At 48.3% G+C, this 19,780-nt stretch overlaps 2 protein-coding genes across 4 annotated transcripts in view; both read right to left on the bottom strand.

Annotated features, from left to right (window-relative positions):
* Positions 1-12,205, bottom strand: part of FAM222B (family with sequence similarity 222 member B) — a 35,842-nt gene extending 23,637 nt beyond the window's left edge. For both annotated transcript variants that reach the window (XM_065647246.1, XM_065647248.1), the window contains exon 1: positions 12,100-12,205. The gene's annotated coding sequence lies outside the window, so the exon portion shown is untranslated. The remainder of the gene's footprint in view (positions 1-12,099) is intronic.
* Positions 12,206-13,466: 1,261 nt separating this feature from the next.
* On the bottom strand, positions 13,467-18,908 carry ERAL1 (Era like 12S mitochondrial rRNA chaperone 1). Of its 2 annotated transcripts, none has more exons than XM_065647077.1 (11): positions 18,814-18,908; positions 17,904-18,077; positions 17,676-17,803; positions 17,510-17,587; positions 17,295-17,341; positions 16,878-16,939; positions 16,306-16,418; positions 15,518-15,865; positions 14,867-15,016; positions 14,499-14,579; positions 13,467-14,227 (listed from the first exon to the last, which is right to left on the bottom strand). In XM_065647077.1, exons 1-11 carry the CDS (start codon positions 18,905-18,907, stop codon positions 14,105-14,107), a joined length of 1,398 nt encoding a protein of 465 aa, XP_065503149.1. In that variant the 5' UTR covers position 18,908; the 3' UTR covers positions 13,467-14,104. The 2 variants fall into 2 exon arrangements, with proteins under 2 accessions (XP_065503149.1, XP_065503150.1); XM_065647078.1 differs by having other exon boundaries at positions 17,904-18,056.
* Between the last annotated feature and the right edge of the window lie 872 nt (positions 18,909-19,780).

Genomic DNA, 19,780 nt, shown 5'->3' with positions numbered 1-19,780 from the left:
ACTGGGAACCCATCAGGAGCAGGAGCTTTTACGACTCTGCTGCTATGCGGGGTCACCTACACGTTGCAGTTCCTTATTGCTTTGAAATCAGGGCTGTGGACACGTGGCAGGTCGCTGCGGACAGACTGTGACACGAAGAAAAAGCCCTGCCCCCAAAATATTATATCGGTTACTGCTGCGCCCTTTAACAAGAGCCTTTCTTGCCCGTTTCAGCGATCTGAAAGACACGCTGGGCAAAATTTCAAGCTATGACAAAGTGATCTTATCACTTCTGTGCTGTTCTTGCTACACAAGCCCCTGATTCAGCAGCATGTAATAAAATCTTCATTTGCATGAAAAGCACTTGCTGATCACAAAGTCTTCTGTTCGACAGTCCTTTTCCTATCTACAGCGTAAAGATGCCAGCACCACCGTCATTTTGCTGGTGACTAAGGTGGAATATTTGATTTATGCTTTATTTGGAGAAGCTCTCCACATTTTAGTACAATCTTTTCCTAAAATCATAACAGTATTTTGGAATAACACAAAAGCTGCACACATCTAAGCTATGCAAGTGCTGCAAAGTTCACATACTACACTTTCACCTGCACTTTTAATAACTGTGCCACCTGAAGGACATTTTGTATCAGCACACGGTGACCATAAACAGTTCAAGAATGTCTTTAGCACTCAAGAAGTCCAGTTTTTTCCAGTTTGCATTTACAGTGTTCAGTGTCACGACATGTAGCACTCACAGGATATATTTCAAACGAAAGGAAGGTGTAGCCACGCAAAGAACAATGCTCTGCCCCGCAACAAGATTAATTGCTGTCATGGGAAACCAAAAAAACCAACTATCCTGTTATCTTTCTTTACAAAGAAAACTGTTAAAGCTTAACTACGGTAGGAAACTTTTTCCTTTGGACTAAATCATGAGCCTAATGTATGTGGGTGACATACACGCCCCGACACATGCGATTAATTGGCTGTCTCCTGATGTTGTGGGAGAAAGTCCATGTCAGGGGCAGGTTGGAGCCTTCATATGACCAGTCTGTGCCCTCTCCCGATGCAAGAGATCTCACCCAGTCCAGCCCCAGCACCCTGCTGGGTAACGCCACCTCCCACTTTCAGCCAAAATTAATTACGTCCCACCTATACACCCCAAAATCACACCAGGCTCTGAGCAAACTCAGTCAAAACAGAAATACCTTTCATCACGTCAGCAGCGCAGTCCCCATTTAGAAACCTTTTCTTTCACGTTCATCCAGTGCCAGAACGTTCTGATGTACGCTGAGCTTATCCAGGAACGGTGCTAATGATGCTGCTGCCTCTCGTCTCTCACCGAACATCTAACTTAGCGTGTGGCCACGCAGTGACAGCCCTGCGACAACAGGCACTTTAAAGTGGGCAGCTCAGCAACACATGTACGCTGAATTTTTGCACGAGCTATTCTAAGCTGCTTTGCTAGCAATTTCTGGCCTGTACAGTTAGAAAGCGCACGGTTCTGGCCCGCACAAAGAGCAGACCTGTAAATGACATCTTGAGGATTAAGCTGATTGAGATGCAATTTGCCTAGCAACCATTCATTAAGCAGAGTTCAGAAACAGGCCAGCAATCTATTCCACCTCCTTATCTGAGCAGTAAACAGATAACAGTCTCTACTGTGTCCTCTACCCTCTGGTTCAGACACATTGTAAACAGATTTTTCAGAAGTTTAAACTCCTACGGTAAATCTTGGAGAACAATCCTGCTCTCCGAACACGAGGGATTCGGTTCCACCAAGTGCCTTACAAACATGAAATGGCTCTAAAACGAGGGTGATGAAATCAAATTGCGAATGCAGTTGCAGTTCCCGTGCCTGCAATATTTTCACACGCCAAGCACTAAAAGCCCATCCTAGTCATTAAAAACCCCCAACCTTAATCACACAAGCATTTGGCATTGCTATTCTGATCACTGAAAAAAACTCAATAAAAATCTTATTCCCTTCCTTCATCTTCTGGAAGGAATCGATTGGCGCTTCCAAAGTCTTTGACAGAGGTTCCCCCCTTCAGAGAAGAAAACAAAAGTCACGTCCTCCCTCCCATTAAGCATTTTTTCCTCATAAAATAAGTAAGACAACGTAAATGTTATCAATGAAAATCAAACCAGCTATTTGAGCCTGAAGAATTTAGCTGAAAAGATTAAGCTAAGTCATGATTTTGCATAACTGCTTCCCTGCAAGAAACATCTGATAATATCCCATTCCGCTCCAAAATTGAACAACAAAGATTAGCACGGACATATTTAAGACTAGATACCTGAACAGTTCTCCTTTGGTGTACAGCTCTTCTGGGAAATCACTGTGACATACAGCATGCTATTACAATTAAATATGCAAGAAAGAAGAATTAAACTGACTATGAATAATTAATACTCTATAAGACTACTTCATAAGGAAAGTCTGGCTGAATATTCCCACAGATGAGATATACCTAAACACAAGGCACATCAGAGCTGGTTGCTTTACTTTCATGATGGAGTCTAAAAGAGCGAGTAACTTTATGGCTGCTACTCAATCCAAGGGAAGGTGCCAGTTATCCATGCCTCCCTTCTGCTTGCTGCCCGTCAAGTTCCAGAAAAGCTGGGAGAAATTAAAGTGTTGCAATAGTTGCTGCACTGCTCATCTACATCTCGGAGGCAACAGGCTTCCCAAACACTTCCCATTAAAAAGCATAAAGCAATTATCTGACTTCCTAGCAGAGAGAATAAAGCAAATATGATGCAACAATTGACTTACATGATAAGATCAGGCTAAGGTTGTGAGAAAAAACAATTAAAAAGGTTTGCAAGAGCTAAGGAATGCAGCTTACTTTCTTAACGAGAAAGATAGCATCAACTCTACAGAGCAGACCTTCCTGTTTCAGGTTTACTGTTTCGGAGGCTACAGAGCATCAACTGTAGCAAAGCCACCGTTGGGTGGCTGGGTGCAAACTCTCAATCTCCAGCACAACTCTCCTTTATTAGCTCCTAGTGAAAATGGCAATTAAAAATATGCTTGTTTGTTTGTTTTCACCAATAGAGACCTTAAATTGCTTAAATGAATATTTACTGAAATCCTTATACAATTGGTATTCAACACCTGGCATTCTCCAGCAGGCCCCGGCCAGGTCAGCTCTGTGCTGATCACCACACCACACTTGCTGCACACATTTAGCTGGAAATCCCCAGTTCCCCCCAGTTTATCCAAGCAGCACGGCGTACAAGCACCCCACTGCAGAGCGCTACTTCTAGAGATACACATTTGAAATGCGACCAACATTTGCGATCGCTGAAGTGGAACAGGGCACCGCCACTGTATTTGCTGAAGGTGACGGCCCCACAAAGACATGTCCCCCAGCTCAAAGCCCCACGCTGCTCCGGCTGCCGGCTCCGCCACGAGGGTCTCGCTCCTGCAGGATCCAACGTTCTCCTCCTCCAGAGCAAACACAAACTGGGGGTCTTTCTGCACGAGGCAAAGTCATATTAGAAGTATCCTGGCTTCATATTAATTTTCTATTAAAAATTAATAGGATTAAATGAAGCTCGTGAGCCGGCAGGCACCAAGACAGTTATTTTGCTGGCACACGCGTTGCCCGGAGGAGTGGGATGCAAAGGGCAGGATGCAGCATTTCTGCGGCATGGTGGGCACGGGGTCCACGTGCGGGCCAGGAGGGATAGTGGGGGGCTCTTCCCCCTGGCCGGAAAACGATGGGGAAGGTGAAGCCCCTAAAGAGATGGCCCTGGTGAAAATCCTAGTGTCTTCTCACTGGAGATCCAGCCTTCTGGGCGCTGGCTCTGATCCTCACTCGTTGCACATGTGCCCCTTTCCCGCTGCCAGAATTAATCCCCTCGCCAATGAGCATCCCACAAACATCCAGAGTTTACATAAGCCAAGTTTAACCTTCAGTCCCTATTCATGTTAACAGAATAGAAAAAAATTAACCACGACGCCACAAAAGAAGTCTGTATCTGCATTTCTAATTATACAACGAAACACACCATGTGGCAATATTTCCAAGCACCTTGCTGGGAATAAAATAGCCGATGGACTATGGCTTCCATTTCGAGCAGTGGATGCAAGAGCAACCGGCATCGAGGCTGTCAGCGTTAAGGGATGAGGATGTGAGAATTAAGGAAAATAAAGTGACATACGTCAACGATAACAAAAATGTTAGTAATTAGAAGAGCAGTCACCTTAAAAATTTAAAATTTCATGCTCTCTCCTACTTTTTTAATGCTTTAGCCTACTTTTTCCAACCTAATTTGCATGATCAAAATAGGCCTCCTGCCAGGAAGCATTAAAATGGCAGCCCCCCATTGAGACAAAACTCCCTTCACCATACGAGACTGAAGGACTAATAACTGTTCCTAAAAACATTTAAAATCCATTAATGTTGTTTAGTAAACATTTATTTAGAATTAGTGCAGCTATCAGGATTTTCTTTATCACGCTCTACTAAAGCATTTTCTAAAAGCCTTTGATGGAGAAGCAGGTACCGCACAAACACTTGTACCATCTCCAACCCTTGTGCTCCTGCTCTGCACCGCTCTGAATGTTTTTCCACCCAAAAAGCCCAAAGCATTCTCCAGTATCAACCAGACAATTCCCAACAGGTTTTTGGAGTTCCGGGCTGGAAACACCTCACCATAGAACAGCCGGACTGGAGTACATCAATCCCAATGACCTCTATACCTGGCAATTAATTCTATCTGCTGAAAAAAAACCAAGCTAGTACAATAGTAATATAAATCCCAATATTACTGATGTACTGAAGATTCAGATTCTGGTACAAATATATGGTGCTTTATACCAATTTATCTGAGCTATGTGTTATCCTTTCAGTGCCATCTGCACAAAACCAGAGCTTTATCTAAGCTTTGGAAACTAAAATAAATCATTTTCTCCGTATCCGTAATCTTGTCGGAGACAGACACCACAAACGCAAGAGCTGGCTAGTGCAGGCTTGTCTAGTTAGAAATAAAATTATATCCACATCAATATGACTTATTTTTAATAAAAAATAAGGCAAACCAGACCCTGAATATCAAAACAGTTTCAGCCAGCACCCTCCCAGCCCACAGAAAGACATAATATAGGGTGTTAAACTGTCAAAACAAACCTGGGATTGGCACTGTCATTTCTACTAATAAGAAACGCCACAATCAAGAGATACATTTTAATTGCCACACAGAATGAGAAGTGCCTGCTCATTGTGATAGTGGAAACTCAACTAATCTAAATGCTCATCCCCCAAGACACACCATGATTTGGGAAACGTGAATCCCACAAGACCCCTTGTTTCTACCTTTGGAAGCCACCAAACACAAGTAAATATATTACCTCCTCCAAAAGCGTCGCAAACAAGAGAAATTAATTTCTTCTGGTTGAATACATTCTCCAACCAGCAGCGGTGGCTAAAGGTTCATACAGGATCACTGAAAACACCAAAACTCTTTTATTTTCTTATACAGAGCGACTTTTAAAATCCGAACTCACTGCTGTGAGATTGCAATGGATTTTATTTGGCAAGTCAAGCCATCCAAAGCACAGATTATAAAAAATAAACACTAAACATTTTTAGATCTAACTTTCCTCTACAGACTGCATTTTACGCGCTTTCACTGGAAATGTTACATCAGAATAAGATCAGATTTAATTGGCTCTTAAATAACTGAACAGCCACTTTAATTTTATTTCAATGGCAATAATTCATAAATCAAGCAGCTGAAATTCTAGCACAGAATGACAAGTAAATAGAGCAGAACACACTGAAGCAGAGTACGAACGCCACACGGTGAAAGGTGATTTTTCTTAAACTGCGTGCGTCACCATTTTATGGGCATCGCAAAGCTACCGCCGCATAAATACTTAGACCTAAAATCTGTCAGCCCTGGGATGCTCTACAGTTTATCAGCAATACCTGCTCGACAAAGGCCAAGGGTTGGGATGGTCCTTGCCCAACTGGAACCGCACGGAGAACGGCCCGGATTTTAACCGTGGATGCAATTTCCCTCATGCACACTAGATGGAAGTAAGCAAAGTCTTAATTCTTTCCTGCCTCAACTTCAATTTAAGTGGTTGAGAACGTTACGTTGTACTGTCACATTTTGAGTTGTCACTCTTTTGGTTCTTCACCAGCAACTTCACTCATTGGTAATCTGTAATTAAGAAGACAACCTGAGATATTTAACTAAGCTGTGTTGGAAATGAATAGTAAATAGGAGAGAATATACATCAGAAATATTAAATGTATTATCCAGGTTAATTTCTGAAGTACATGCGTTCCATTTCAAGATTATTTAAACAATAATCACCAATGAGATCCTTCAGAGAAACCGAAGTCACATTTTTTAAACATTCAGATGATCTTGACATAATAACAATTGTAAAAAAACCCCACCTGTCAATGAATAGAAACAGGGAATAGAAAAAGTATAAATGGCTTCATAAATGCTCTTACAGTTTTGACTGGAAAACCCCCAAATTTCTAGAAAATACTGGGAGAAGCATAGTGAGGAAGAGTCACCTGAAGTCTCGCAGGACAAACTAAACACAAATCAGAGCAGCAAAACTAAATGGGATTAAATTACACACAAATTCTGGAAACAATCTTAAAAGTGACTTGTTCCAAAACAAGCCATTTCTAAATTTAAACACTCAAGAGTTCACGGGCAGGAAAACTAAAAATCAGGCAACGGTGTGAGCAGGAAAATGGTTTTGGAAGGGCTGTTTTCCCTTTCCTGCTCTGCCCTTGTCACATATCGATTTTCCTCCACGCTCATTCACAAATGCTGAGCATAGTTGTGAACAATTTGAAGTCAAAGGATGCATGAATTAACAGCTCTAGGAACACATTCCCCTTTCTAGGCAAAAGCTGAGTGCTTTTCTGTAGCTGAGGAAAGCAAACCAACCTAGAATCAGAACAGAATAATGCGCTGAAAGAGAAGGGCAACCAAATACCTAATTTTCCTGTCCACAACAAAGCCAAAGCGCGTGATGTTCCTCTAGCTCAGAAGACAAAAAAAAATAAGGAAAAGGATGAATGAAAAGCAAATGCTGAAGAAGAATAAAGTAGGCATGAAGAGCTCCCCTTTCCAGATGTTAAAAATGTCTGCTTTTTCCATTCCAAATTTTAAAAAAAAGATTAGCACAGGAGGAAGTTTACTTTGGAGAATGGGAGCATATGTGTATTTTTTTTTTTTAAAGGTTCATACAATGCTGTTTCCATCCAACAGAATTTAAACTATATATACACATAGTAGTGGCTCAAGAGAGTAATCATATGACGTTTCTCAAAGCGTTCGGCATGCAGAAACTGCCTACGGAGTGGAACAAGGCACAGGAAAGGGCAAGTCCTCTGAAGCGCACGCTCAAAGTTTAACAACGCGCCGGCAAGAGAGGGAGAGCAGGATACGGCAAAGGATACGCGGGGGTCAGGAAATGAAAAAAAAAAAAGTCCACAGCACTGAACTCTTGCCTTATGCAATATTTGATCACGTAAAAACAGACGCGTTTTTTTGTCCACTGCCCTATAGCAGCAAATCATTTTTCTCCGCCAGGTCCACCATATATGAAGAAATCACCTGGGAAGGCTGTGCGTGGCCACCACCTTGGTTGCAAAGGAGATTGCTCAAGTACGAGAAGTGAAATGATAGAAACCAACTGGATGGCAGATCCACGCCGAGCAGCAAAGAACGTCGTTTCACCTATTTCCACCCTCTCTCACGTGGTTCCCAAATTAGAAACAATCAGAATCCTGCTGGAAACAATATACGTCGCCTTAATTGGGTTGGCTGTGCTACAGACGTCAGCAGCGGATCACTTGGTGGATAATTTTTTGACTTTTTAAAAAATACTAAAAATAGCTTCACTTTCATGGTTCACCTTTTCTACATTACTATTGTGAGAAATTAAAAAACCTCGCTTATTGCACACCAAAGATGCCAGAGCCCACTCCTGCTGGAGGCTGGATCCGTCACCTAATCCAACGGAATTTTACTTAAAGGTTTGTCTCAGATGTGTTGCGTCTACAGAAAACCTGTTTTCTAACACATTTCCCTATAGCATACCCATCAATGCATCTATTCAAAAGCCTGGAGCAGTTCAGTTATCTCTAAATACGTCAATTATCCAGATGTTCAGCTCAACTGCTCCACGCACAACAACATCCACAGACTCAGCATCGCTGCACAGGACTTGAAAACTTGTATCAAAAATCCCAGTTTTTCATTCCAGCACACCCCCAGTACTACACCCCGCTATTCGGTACCACAGCTAGCCTGCAGCCAAACTACATTATTGTGAAATTATTTCAGTAACGAAATATCACCATTTTCCTCACGATGCCTGCAAACTTGGACTAATCTTAAAACACAGTATAAACAAGTTAAGCAATGGGAATACATCAACTATGCTTAATTCCTGAGCACAACGGGAGAGTAATTAGAGCAACAACATACCAAATACAAAATGAGCGGGGAGGCATGAAGAGACACCCAGACAGAACGTACCGAAATAAGGAAAAGGGGTCTATAGGGTCTGAGAAGCCGAACCAGCCACGAGCCACAGTCACTGTCAGTTTTTCAAATGCCTATTTAAATTAAATTACTAAAAACATGTAAACTGTCAGCTGAGGAACACGCCAGTCTCTATCAGGTCCAGGTGTAGGCAAGACCGAGGCCAAGCTAGGCCTATCTGGAATAGTAAGCTTAGCTTTTGAGGAACACAACCCATGTGGGCAAAGTGAAAACCAACTTTTCTGATGCCAGTCAGCAGAATGCCTTTTCAGGAGCTTTGTTCCTCACAAGCTGAATCAGTATTTGTAAAGCAATGTTTTTTAGAATGAAAAAAGACTAATAGTGTGACAAACTCATTTTAGCATTCCGATTCAAATTAACAATCTGCTATCAAAAGAAAAATCGCTCAAAGATTGTTATGGTTAAGGTTTTAATACGAGTCACAAAATGCAATGGGAAAATGAGAACAGGGCATGCCACACAAGGAATAAACATTGAAATTATTCACTTAACTTCCCAGTTTGAAAACATCTAAAATGCTGAAAATTGAAAGCAGAGGGGTGATACCCTCCCTTACAGATGCACAAAACTCTGAAACTTTTACTCATCTTGAGGAGCACCTCACCCCATGAACAGCCTCAGAGGAGTCAGCAGGCCCTGGTTACAGACCACAATGCGATGGAGTGACCTGTTACTTGACTGCTGGGTGTAGCATTTCAGTGAACTACATGTTCTTAAAGCAATTATTTAGAATTTCTGATCATCTCTTAAATAAATCAAGTCAGGCTGGTGCATTTAGTAATTCCATAAATCCCAGAATCCTGGAAGTTACCAAGCTTTAGAGAAATACAGAACGGACATTACTTCATCTCCCATCTTCATAAATCAGTAACTCACTATCACCCCACTGAAGATGAACAAGCCAGCAATCTATAGGATACAAAATGCTTCTGCAAGGGAGGCTTTGGGGTGGGGACAGTCAGGGCAAAACCAAAGAAGAGAAAAGATAAATGGACAAATCACGGTGAAAAAGAAAAGTATTGCCCTGGGGAGGAAACATCTGTAAAAGTTTATATCCCACGTCCAGGAATTTCAGCAAGTGCAGGTGAAGATCCAGCAGCCTGTGTTTCTGGGAAATACAGACACTTCCATCCTTGACAAAATCCTTACTTGTCTCTTGATCTGGTAAGAGTTCCCAGAAACAAATGTAAATATAAAAGCTTATGTTTCAGAGGACAACTTGAAACAAATACAAATAAGACTTCAACGAAGGCAAATATCCAAGTTACAGAGAACATAATGGTTCCTTAATTTTACATTTAGAGAAAAAAACAATACTATATGGACATTCTCCAACATTTTTAATGCTATTAACAGAAATAGTACCCCAGGCTGTGGTAAAGCAGAAAAAAAGTGTGAAACTGTTTGCGATGCGAAGTGAAACGGGAATCAAACATACCATCTTATTAAATGGTATTTATTTGGTGCTAAGCACTTTGTTTATTCAATTGAGAAGTTCACAAAATGACAGAAGGGTAACCACAAATAAGGTCACTACTTAATGTCACCATCAAAGCTGATCCTTAACAGAATTTAAGCACTTGCCTTTTCTTTTATCTCAGCACAAAATGAGATTTTTTTTTTCATTTTTTTTTACGCTTCAAAAGCCATGTAAGGTAACAAAATATACGCCAAGCGTGAAGGAACAGAGAGCACGCCAGCATCTTTCAGCAATCATCTTTCCCTTGTCATCCATTATGTCAGATTTATCTATTTTTGCTTAATTCTTGTTCCAGCAATACGCATCGTTCCTTCCTCTAGACTGTCAGGCTGGTTGGGCTTTAACTCAATATGGCTTCTTAAAATAGTTGAGAAATATTGAAAATATTTGAAGTGATGCTTGTAAATTACAGCCAATTCATCAATCCATCTTCAAGCTCCAGCTTGACCCATGACTCGCCCTGAGAAGGGTCAATCTCTGATCTCTTCACCTCAGAAATCCTACATTGCAGCGTAAATATGATTTAAAAAATTAATAGCCTTTCTTTTATGGAAGCATTTCCCCTGAAAGCTTAGATCCTGTATTTATTTCAAACCTTACCCTCTGTTTGTTCTGACATATACTTGCTTTTTATCCAAACCTTCCTCTAGTTAAAATGACTGATCAGTTAATTCGCTGCTGCTCGCTTTCTGTTGTTGCTGACTTTATATTTTTTTCCAGAGTTTTCAGACCCTCTGGGCTGGCTTTACAGGACACCAGACCCACCTGCACACTCTCCCTGCATCCTTCTTCACTCCCCAGGCTGCTCTTCGGCTCTAGTATCTGTAAAATGCTTCAACAGTGTCTTTCCCCACTGCTTTATGTATTTACTTGAACGGACTCTAACGAGCTCAAATTCTTTGGGCGGAAAAAAAATACAGAAATACACACGCTGAAAGGAAGAAACAGCTATCATCACTATACTCCCTTAGTGCCTACGTAGCAGCGATCACAGAATTTTCTCAGTCGGCTGCTGAATCAGACGAAGTTTCTACAGTGCACACACACACAATCACAGAGCCTGACACATCCAGCAGGATTTATTCAGTCACAAAGTCATCGCTGTTGCTCCGGCACAAATGACATCACTCGGGAACCCAACCTCATGTCCTGAGGACAACAAAGAAGTGGGTTTGTACAATAAAAAGGCAAAAGTATTGTGGTAAAAAGTTTTCCAAATAAACTTGGGATTTCTTGAGACGTTGCGTTCAAAAAAAGAAAGAATTAGGGCTATTACAAGAAGTGAGCGCGATGAATTATTACTGGACTAACTAACCTGCATCTGCAATTTATCCTAAAACTTGTAGTGAGCAATTAGAGGCGATACCAAGAGGAGGATTAAACGTGTCCGTCAGCCCTCGCAGGTGCTGCTCTGGGAAGCTCATACGCTGCAGAACCAAAAGGATTTAAGTACTTTTGCCTGCACGAGTGGACCGAAAACAGGGAAGTCAAGCTCCGCAGTTTTCTTCACGCTCGTGTTACGGTGCCTGAAAAACGGTCGGTAGCAAATAGGGACGGCGGCGAATTTATTAACGACACCTCTTGCAAAAGGACACTTTCCTCGGGAAAGAATTGCACAAAGGATTTGCACCCATCGCAACCGCGGCCCCCCCTCCCCCCTACTTTTTTCCCGAAGGCATTTCTCTGTCGCGACGCCTGACGTCTTATCGCGATTCCCGCTGCGTGGTTGACACCGAGGGAAAGGTGCTGGAGAGCCCCAGGTGGGGGGGCGGCGGGGGGGCCTGGGTGTCCCCTCACAAGGACGACCCGGGAGCTCCGGGCTGAGGGGACGAGGCCCCGGGGCGAGGGTGGGGGGGGCGGGTGGGCCCGGGCCGCTCCCGGCGGGGGCGCGGCGGAGGGACGGGCCGCGGGGCCGGCGGAGCCGCTCTGTCGCGACAGGGGAGAGGGTCACGACAGCGGGGGGCACCTCAGCGTGTGGGGGGAGGGGACACCCGGGAAGGACAATGGGGGGGGGGGGGTGGAGCGCGGGCCGCGCCGGTCCCGCCACTCAGCGGGGCGGCTCAGCCCCGCGTCGCACTTACTCTCGGTGCCCCTGCCCGGGCCTCATGGCGCCGCCGCCGCTGTGCCCGTGCCGGCCCCGCCGCGCGCCGCCGCCGCCCGCTCTCCGCCGTGGTGGCTGCGCCAGCCGCTCCCGCGCACGCGCGCCGCCCGCCAACCGCCCCGCCCCCCCCGCGCGTGCGCCGCCGCCGCCGGAGGGAGCGCGGGGCGGGGGAGGGGCCGGGAGAGCCGCGCCGCGCCGCCCCCTGGCGGCGCCGGGGACACGGCCCGGCCTCGCTGCGCGGGGGTGTCTGGAGCCCCCGCCTCGGCTTCCCGAAGGCAATTAAAACACCTTCCCCGCTGCGGGAGGGCGGCAGTTTTCAGCGATGCCGCTGGCTTGCAGTGGGCTAGTTAACCTAATTATCTCAACTCATTAATAGGCAGGTGGGGAAGACAAGAGACTTCACCCCTTCCCACACTTGGAGCGTTTCCTTTGCCCCCAGGAGCTGTCATCGCTCTGGGTGCTCAGCTCCATCCCGGACCATCATCACTCGGGTGCTCAGCTCCATCCCAGACCACCATCACTCGGGTGCTCAGCTCCATCCAGGACCTGTCGTACTCTGGGTGCTCAGCTCCATCCTGGACCATCATTGCTCTGGGTGCTCAGCTCCATCCAGGACCTGTCGTCGCTCTGGGTGCTCAGCTCCATCCTGGACCATCATTGCTCTGGGTGCTCAGCTCCATCCTGGACCATCATCGCTCTGGGTGCTCAGCTCCATCCTGGACCATCATCACTCGGGTGCTCAGCTCCATCCAGGACCTGTCATCGCTCTGGGTGCTCAGCTCCATCCTGGACCATCATTGCTCTGGGTGCTCAGCTCCATCCAGGACCCGTCATCACTCGGGTGCTCAGCTCCATCCAGGACCCGTCATCACTCGGGTGCTCAGCTCCATCCAGGACCCGTCATCGCTCTGGGTGCTCAGCTCCATCCTGGACCATCATTGCTCTGGGTGCTCAGCTCCATCCAGGACCTGTCGTCACTCTGGGTGCTCAGCTCCATCCCATCTCCTGCCCGGGAAGCAGCTCTGTGGTGACACGGTGACATCCTGACCTCTGCGTGCTCTGTGGTGACACGGTGACATCCTGACCTCTGCGTACACAGAGGGAACGGCCACCCCCTCACACCCCCACCCGCTGAAACGCCCCCGACCCCTCAAAACAAGTTTACTTGGCTTTTTTTCTCGGTACTCCACGAGGTGTAACCTTCAGAAGCCACGGATCAGGAAATGGCATCTAAAAAACTAGGGAAGACAGGAAAGTGTTCTGGTTTTAGTGACAATAGAACGTGTAGAAGGTGGCGGCTGTGAGGTGTCGCTGACAGGGAGGAAAAAAGGAGATGAGAACAATTGCTTGTGCTGGGACCTCATTTTATTGCAAGGAAAATACAAAAGTGGGATAGAAGCGTTCAAGGGACCACAGCATCCTCTGCTTGGGGTAAATACAGCAGGAGAGCGCGCAGCTCCGGTGGCTTCTGAGCCTGGTTTCAGGGGATCTTGCATTCCTGATGGTTGAATCCTTCAGCAGCGCAGACACAGGCAGGTAAAACATCTCTGTGACGTTGCACCAGAGAGGGACGGTGGGCAGAGGATTTGCTCGGCAGGTTTGGGCTCCAGGCAGGAGCAGAGTCCCCAGCAGACCCCACCAGATCTCCCCATTTAACTGCCAGGGCAGCAGCTTGGGGCCACCGCGCTCAGGGATGTTCATTTATAACTCGGAATTCTGGCAGGAAACTACCCAGTGCTTCCAGCACTTGAGCACAGTAACGTACGGAGATGAAACTCCCACTCTGGGCTCCTCTTCAGCTGCAAAAGCCAGTTTGGGCCATTTCCCCAACAAATATATATATTCTCCTTCAGCCTGCTGTATCAACTCCATCATCCTCTGTTTCTGGACTGAACAAATGTGCCAAGATACCCGCAGGGGAACACAGGACCAACTACTCCACGTGACCAGAGAGCTCAAGGGTTGTTACAATATATGCAAAGAGTTCAACTCTTCACCTCCACCTGGAGCCTCAAGCGGACATCACACAGGAAAACGTTCATCAGGTCCTGGCCAGCCTCCTGGACAATCCTGCTGATGACCTTCCCTCCTCTTCCAATCAACATCGTCTGCATTAAAACCCAGAGAGAAAAATTGCCACACTCATCCTTACATCACCCAAAAAACCAACAGTGCAGCCACAGAAGCAATTAAAGGGGATAGAGCAGTTGGAGATATCCCAAAAATCAAACCGTGGGCAACTTTAGAAAGGTGCAAGCTGTTCCCAAACAGCCTGTGATCGTGTCAGGAGATGCCACAGAGGAGGGAGAGGGGATCACAGCGAGGACATGGTACCTTCTTCCATGCTCCCCAGCGCCCCATCTCTCTTCTGTTACTCACCATGTGAGACTTCCTCGGGACTAAGAGCTTCTGTGCAATGAGGAGCTCCCCACTCGGTCCTTCCTCCCACATCTCAGTCACCTGGAACAGCAAACACATGCTCAGTAGTTCTGCAAAGCACCTCAGGAACAGCAAACGCTACCACCTCAGAGGTGACAGCTCAGCTCCCGGACACGAGCACACAAGGGTGGCCCCTTCGAACACACAAAGGTTCTCCCAGCACCCGACATGCGACTGCCAAGTCACCCCACAGGGCCTGTAAAGCATCTGGCAGATTTCACAAATTCAAGCAAAGGGATTCTCATCACATGGTCTGATATTTCCAATAAAATAGCTGAAAGGCAAGTCTGCTTGTGCACTCTTCCCACCTGAATCACACCGTAGGGCACTTCCAGGGGCAGGTACTCCAAGATCTTCTCCCTGATGATGTTATTGCAGATCTCTTGAGGCGACTGGCTGGTCAAGACGCCGCTGTGAAACTCCCAGGCGCCTGGCTTGGCTTGCAGCAGGAGGTACCGCTGTGAGCACAAAACACACAGCGCACCCGTCAGCTGTCATGTACCGCACTCGCAGTGCCACCAGCCCCTGTGCTCATCTCGCAGCAAGTTGCTACGAGGACGCTGCTGCTTGTCAGGCATTGGGGCAGTAGTTTAGTATCTTTGGTTGGCAAAGGAGAAAGGGAAGCTTCTGAAACTCAAATCCTGCCAGAGGGTCCCACCTCCCTAGAGCTGTTTGCATGAGTTATAAAAGCACACAGTGTCCCTTGGAGCTGAGAGATAATGCATTGGGTGGCTTCATCACTATAAACAGGCTGCTGTTTGGAGAGCCCCAAGTAAGAGTTCTGTACAGAAACCTCCAGAGATACCGTACAGACATACTCCACATCAAGAGGTGACACTTCCCCTGACCCCAGGCCAAGAACAGCAGCTCTGCCACCTCCTCAGAGAATATGAGGCTCAGCACGAAGTACAAGGCTCCCACAAGAGTAAGAGCACACCAGAAGTTCAGACCACAGTTACCTTGAGTGTATCCACCTCCTCCCCACGGAGAGCTGCCAGCATGAAGATCTCCTGGAAGAACGGCCAGCCTTTCATGTTTTTTAGATCTCTGGGTCCATAGTGCTTTGGCCGTTGCGCTTCTTCTGTCGCAAGATGGGACTCAGAAGCCCTCATATCACTGCTGTTGTCCAAGGTGTTGTCCCCCTTCCCAGGGGGAGAAGCCTGAGTGATTTGCACAGCAGACTTTGCTGAAGAACTGGAATTATCTTTAAATGCAGAACTCACTTCCAGCTTCTTTCCGTTTACAATTCCCTCTGTCAGCTCAGTTACTAGTTCCAGCAGGATGAACTTATTCTTTAGCAGATCCACCTAATGGGAGAGAGGGAGGTGTCAGGAGTTTGTCCTAAATGAGTTTGGCAGCTGGGACCTGGACCTGAAGGAACCAGAATAAACCACCCAGGGGAGGCAGCTGCTGTAGGACGAGGCTTCTGCGACAGAACCAGACGGTTTTCTAAGCAGAGGCCAAACCAGAGCGTGTCAGCAGCTCCTGCATAGTTTGTCCAAACATTGTCAGTTTGACACCAACCCCAGTTCCTGTTCTCAGGCTGATTTCAACCCCAATCTGCAGCATGTAGCTTCAGGGATACACACACAGACACTTAAGCATACGGGAGAAGAGGGGGAAACTGGCATCTTTTAACACACTCAGACTCAGGGACCTGAGAACACGTTGCTGCTGATGCTGGGTACTGTCTGATGACACCAGCGTAATGCTCTGCAGGGGCAGAAAGAACAAGCTCCTCGTTTACCTTGTTCAGAACCAGGACACTGGGGATCTGGGGAAACTGAGACAGACACTTCAGCACCTCCTTGCTCAGAGAGTTTCGTGTCCAGTGATCCGACACATCCACCAAAACCAGAACTTAGAGAAAAGAGTGAAGGAAATATAATGAACCTGCATTTTCCCAAATGTTCATTTTCAGCTTCTCTACAGTCTGCGGTCACTCTCCTCCTGCCATTACTACTCTTTCTTCTACAGGAGAGGATGTGGATAGAACCAAAAAGGAGCATTTTAATTAAAAAAAAAAAAAAAAAAAAAGCAGTTTACATCTGTCATCCTAACAACATCACACATGGTGAAACTCAACATCCAAGTCCAATTATCAACCCAAGCTGCCTCCCTTCAGCACCAGGCAATTCTCATCCCCGCCTCAGCTCAATATTTCAAACCTTTTCACTGCCCTTCCCTCCTCCCTCCCAGTTCATGCTCCCACAGCTGCCTGTGCTGCCCAGTGAACATCCCGATACCACAGCTACAAGGCTGTGAAGTTCTGTGGCAGATAAAAGCTTTGCCTTGATCCAAGACGAGCCGGGTACCCACCTAAATCTGCGTGTTTCATGCTGTCCCATGGGTCTGTCAGCATGGCTTCCTCTAATTTATGTCTGAAAGACAAACACAAGGGAGTAAGCCAGACACACTCAATCACAACTGTCTTGCTTCCCCTCAAAGCGGGAGAAAATCAGAGTTTTCATGATCCCAGCTGACACAAAGCTGCCTTACGGGCTGTAACACCCCTCGTTACATGCACAATCAAACATAACAGAGCTCAAGAGATTCCACAGGCTCTCCATGCTACTGAAATTGCAACAAAAACAAGTTCAGAGACCAATATAAGGTTAAAAACATACATTCCTGTCACTCCTATTTTACAAACTTGGCCCAGTGAAAATCACCCTCTGGTTTTATCGAACCTCGACAGACACAACCCCTCCACTCTGCCCACAGCAGTGGTGATACCTTTTGGCTTTAAAGGGACTAGTGAGGCCAGGTGTGTCCAGAATGATCTAGAAAGAGGAAAGACAGATCTTGTAAGTTTGTCTGCAGTTATTGGCCAGGCTGAAACTGATATTTGTGCAACTAGAAGTGACCCCATGGGATACAAATGAGAAAAAGCTGCACTTTCTGGTTAATGCTCGTCGCTGGCACAGGCAGGAGCAGGTCTGGAGACTCACCAGCTGCGTGTCCTCGTGTGTGACGACACCTCGGGCTTTGCACCGGGTTGTGTGCACTTTCTGAGAGACAGGGAAAACCTGTAAAAAATTAAACACATTACACTGCCAGAATATGCCAGAAAAAGCAACTCACCAGCCTGAACACGTTGCTGCAGCCCAGCTTTACCTTTCTGCCCAAGAGCTGATTAGAGAGCGTGGACTTCCCAGCGTTGGGCGCACCGATGATGGCGATTCTTAAAACCTTGGGGTTCTGGGGCTGGTCAGGCCGACCCCGTAACAGCCGATCTTGCTCCTCTGCCAGGGGAAAGAAGGAGCTTGGACGCTGCTAAACCCCATAGCACGTCAGGACCGTCCGTCCCAGCGCGGGACCTGGGGGGCAGCCAGTACCGCTCACTTTTGCTGGTGGCAACAGGCGGTGGGTGCTGGCCCAGGGTGTCACTCGGCTTCTCGGCGGGGATGCCCAGGATGCTGCCCAGAGCGGAGCCGCTGCCGCTCCAACGGGCGGGGATCATGGTGACCCGTGGGGCGCAGCTCACCAGGAGACGGGCTGGAAGGGCAGCAGCACATGCTACATGTAAGGAACATTTAAGGAAAGAATGTTGTTTTTACAAAACTGGGGACATGGTGCCTGACCCCAGCAGGGGGGGAAGGACTGAGAGACATCAGACTGTAAATCCTTAATGTAAAACGAAGTCTCTTTGAACTAATCCCAGAATACATACTGATACCTGTATTTGAAAAGTTCATCTAGGGGGAAGATTAGCCAAAGAGACAGAAATCCATATTTTAAATAGATCGATAAGGGGAAAGGAGTTGTTAGAATTAGATGAATGAAATAGGTAAACATTGAGTAGTCTATAAACCCTGCAGTACCAACCAATGGGGAACAGGGGAGGGAAATTGCAGCCGGGATTTGGGGAGGATTTAGGCAGCGGCTTTTTGCCCTATTCTGTGTGCCTGCTTTTAGGCAGAACACCCGATCTTGCAAAATCGTTATTAAAACACGCTTTGCTGGGAGATCCTGCCCGGGCCTATTACATCTGCAAGCTAATTGTTTCCTACACTACAGACACCAAAACCGCCCCAAAATGGAGCCGCCCCCTCCCTCCCCACCCTGCAGCCCCCGGGCAGCGCTGCCCCCTCCCCCAGGGCCTCGCCCCGGCCTCACGGCCCCGCTCCGCAGCGGCCCCGCCACCGGGCTGCCGCACAGACGCGCCCCGCGGCGGCCCCGGCCTCACGCCCGCCGCCTCACGGCCCCGACCGCCCCCGGAGCGAGACCTCGGCCCCGAGCGCGCCCGCCCCACCTGTGCCCAGCAGGAGCGGCCCCGCCGCGGCGGCGCTCGCAGCCCAGCGCACGGCCCGGGCCGCCACCGCCCACCGCGCCGCGGGCGCCGCCATGTTGCCCCGCGGGGCAGGCTGGGAGCGCCAGCGGCGCCCGCCCTCATTGGCGCAAAGCGGGGGAGCGTAGAGAGGAGGAGGGTGGGACCAGCGCGCCGCTCCCCGCCGCAGGGGGTTGTGGGGAGGAAGCGGGTGGGCTGCGCTGGCGTGGGCGGGAAGGCGGGAGCGCCCCCTGCCGGCCCCGCCGCGCTGCGCAGGGTGTGCCCCCAGTGCCGACAGTGCCCCCAGTGCCCCCAGTGCCCCCAGTGCCGACAGTGCCCCCAGTGCCCCCAGTGCCCCAAGTGCCCCCAGTGCCCCCAGTGCCGACAGTGCCCCCAGTGCCCCCAGTGCTCCCACTGCCCCCAGTGTTCCCAGTGCCCCCAGTGCCCCCAGTGCCCCAAGTGCCCCCAGTGCCCCCAGTGCCCCCAGTGCCCCCAGTGTCCCCAGTGTTCCCAGTGCCCCCAGTGCCCCCAGTGCCCCCAGTGCTCCCAGTGTCCCCAGTGCCCCCAGTGTTCCCAGTGCCCCCAGTGCCCCCAGTGCCCCAAGTGCCCCCAGTGCCCCCAGTGCCCCCAGTGCCCCCAGTGTCCCCAGTGTTCCCAGTGCCCCCAGTGCCCCCAGTGCCCCCAGTGTTCCCAGTGTTCCCAGTGCCCCCAGTGCCCCCAGTGCTCCCAGTGTCCCCAGTGCCCCCAGTGCCCCCAGTGCCCCCAGTGTTCCCAGTGCCCCCAGTGCCGACAGTGCCCCCAGTGCCCCCAGTGCCCCAAGTGCCCCCAGTGCCCTCAGTGCCGACAGTGCCCCCAGTGCCCCCAGTGCTCCCACTGCCCCCAGTGCCCCCAGTGCCCCCAGTGCCCCAAGTGCCCCCAGTGCCCCCAGTGCCTCCAGTGTCCCCAGTGCCCC

This window comes from Caloenas nicobarica, chromosome 17, assembly GCF_036013445.1.
Source record: "Caloenas nicobarica isolate bCalNic1 chromosome 17, bCalNic1.hap1, whole genome shotgun sequence".
NCBI lineage: Eukaryota > Metazoa > Chordata > Aves > Columbiformes > Columbidae > Caloenas > Caloenas nicobarica.
The sequence above is the reverse complement of the archived record's forward strand: the minus strand, read 5'-3'. Positions and strand labels throughout refer to the sequence as shown.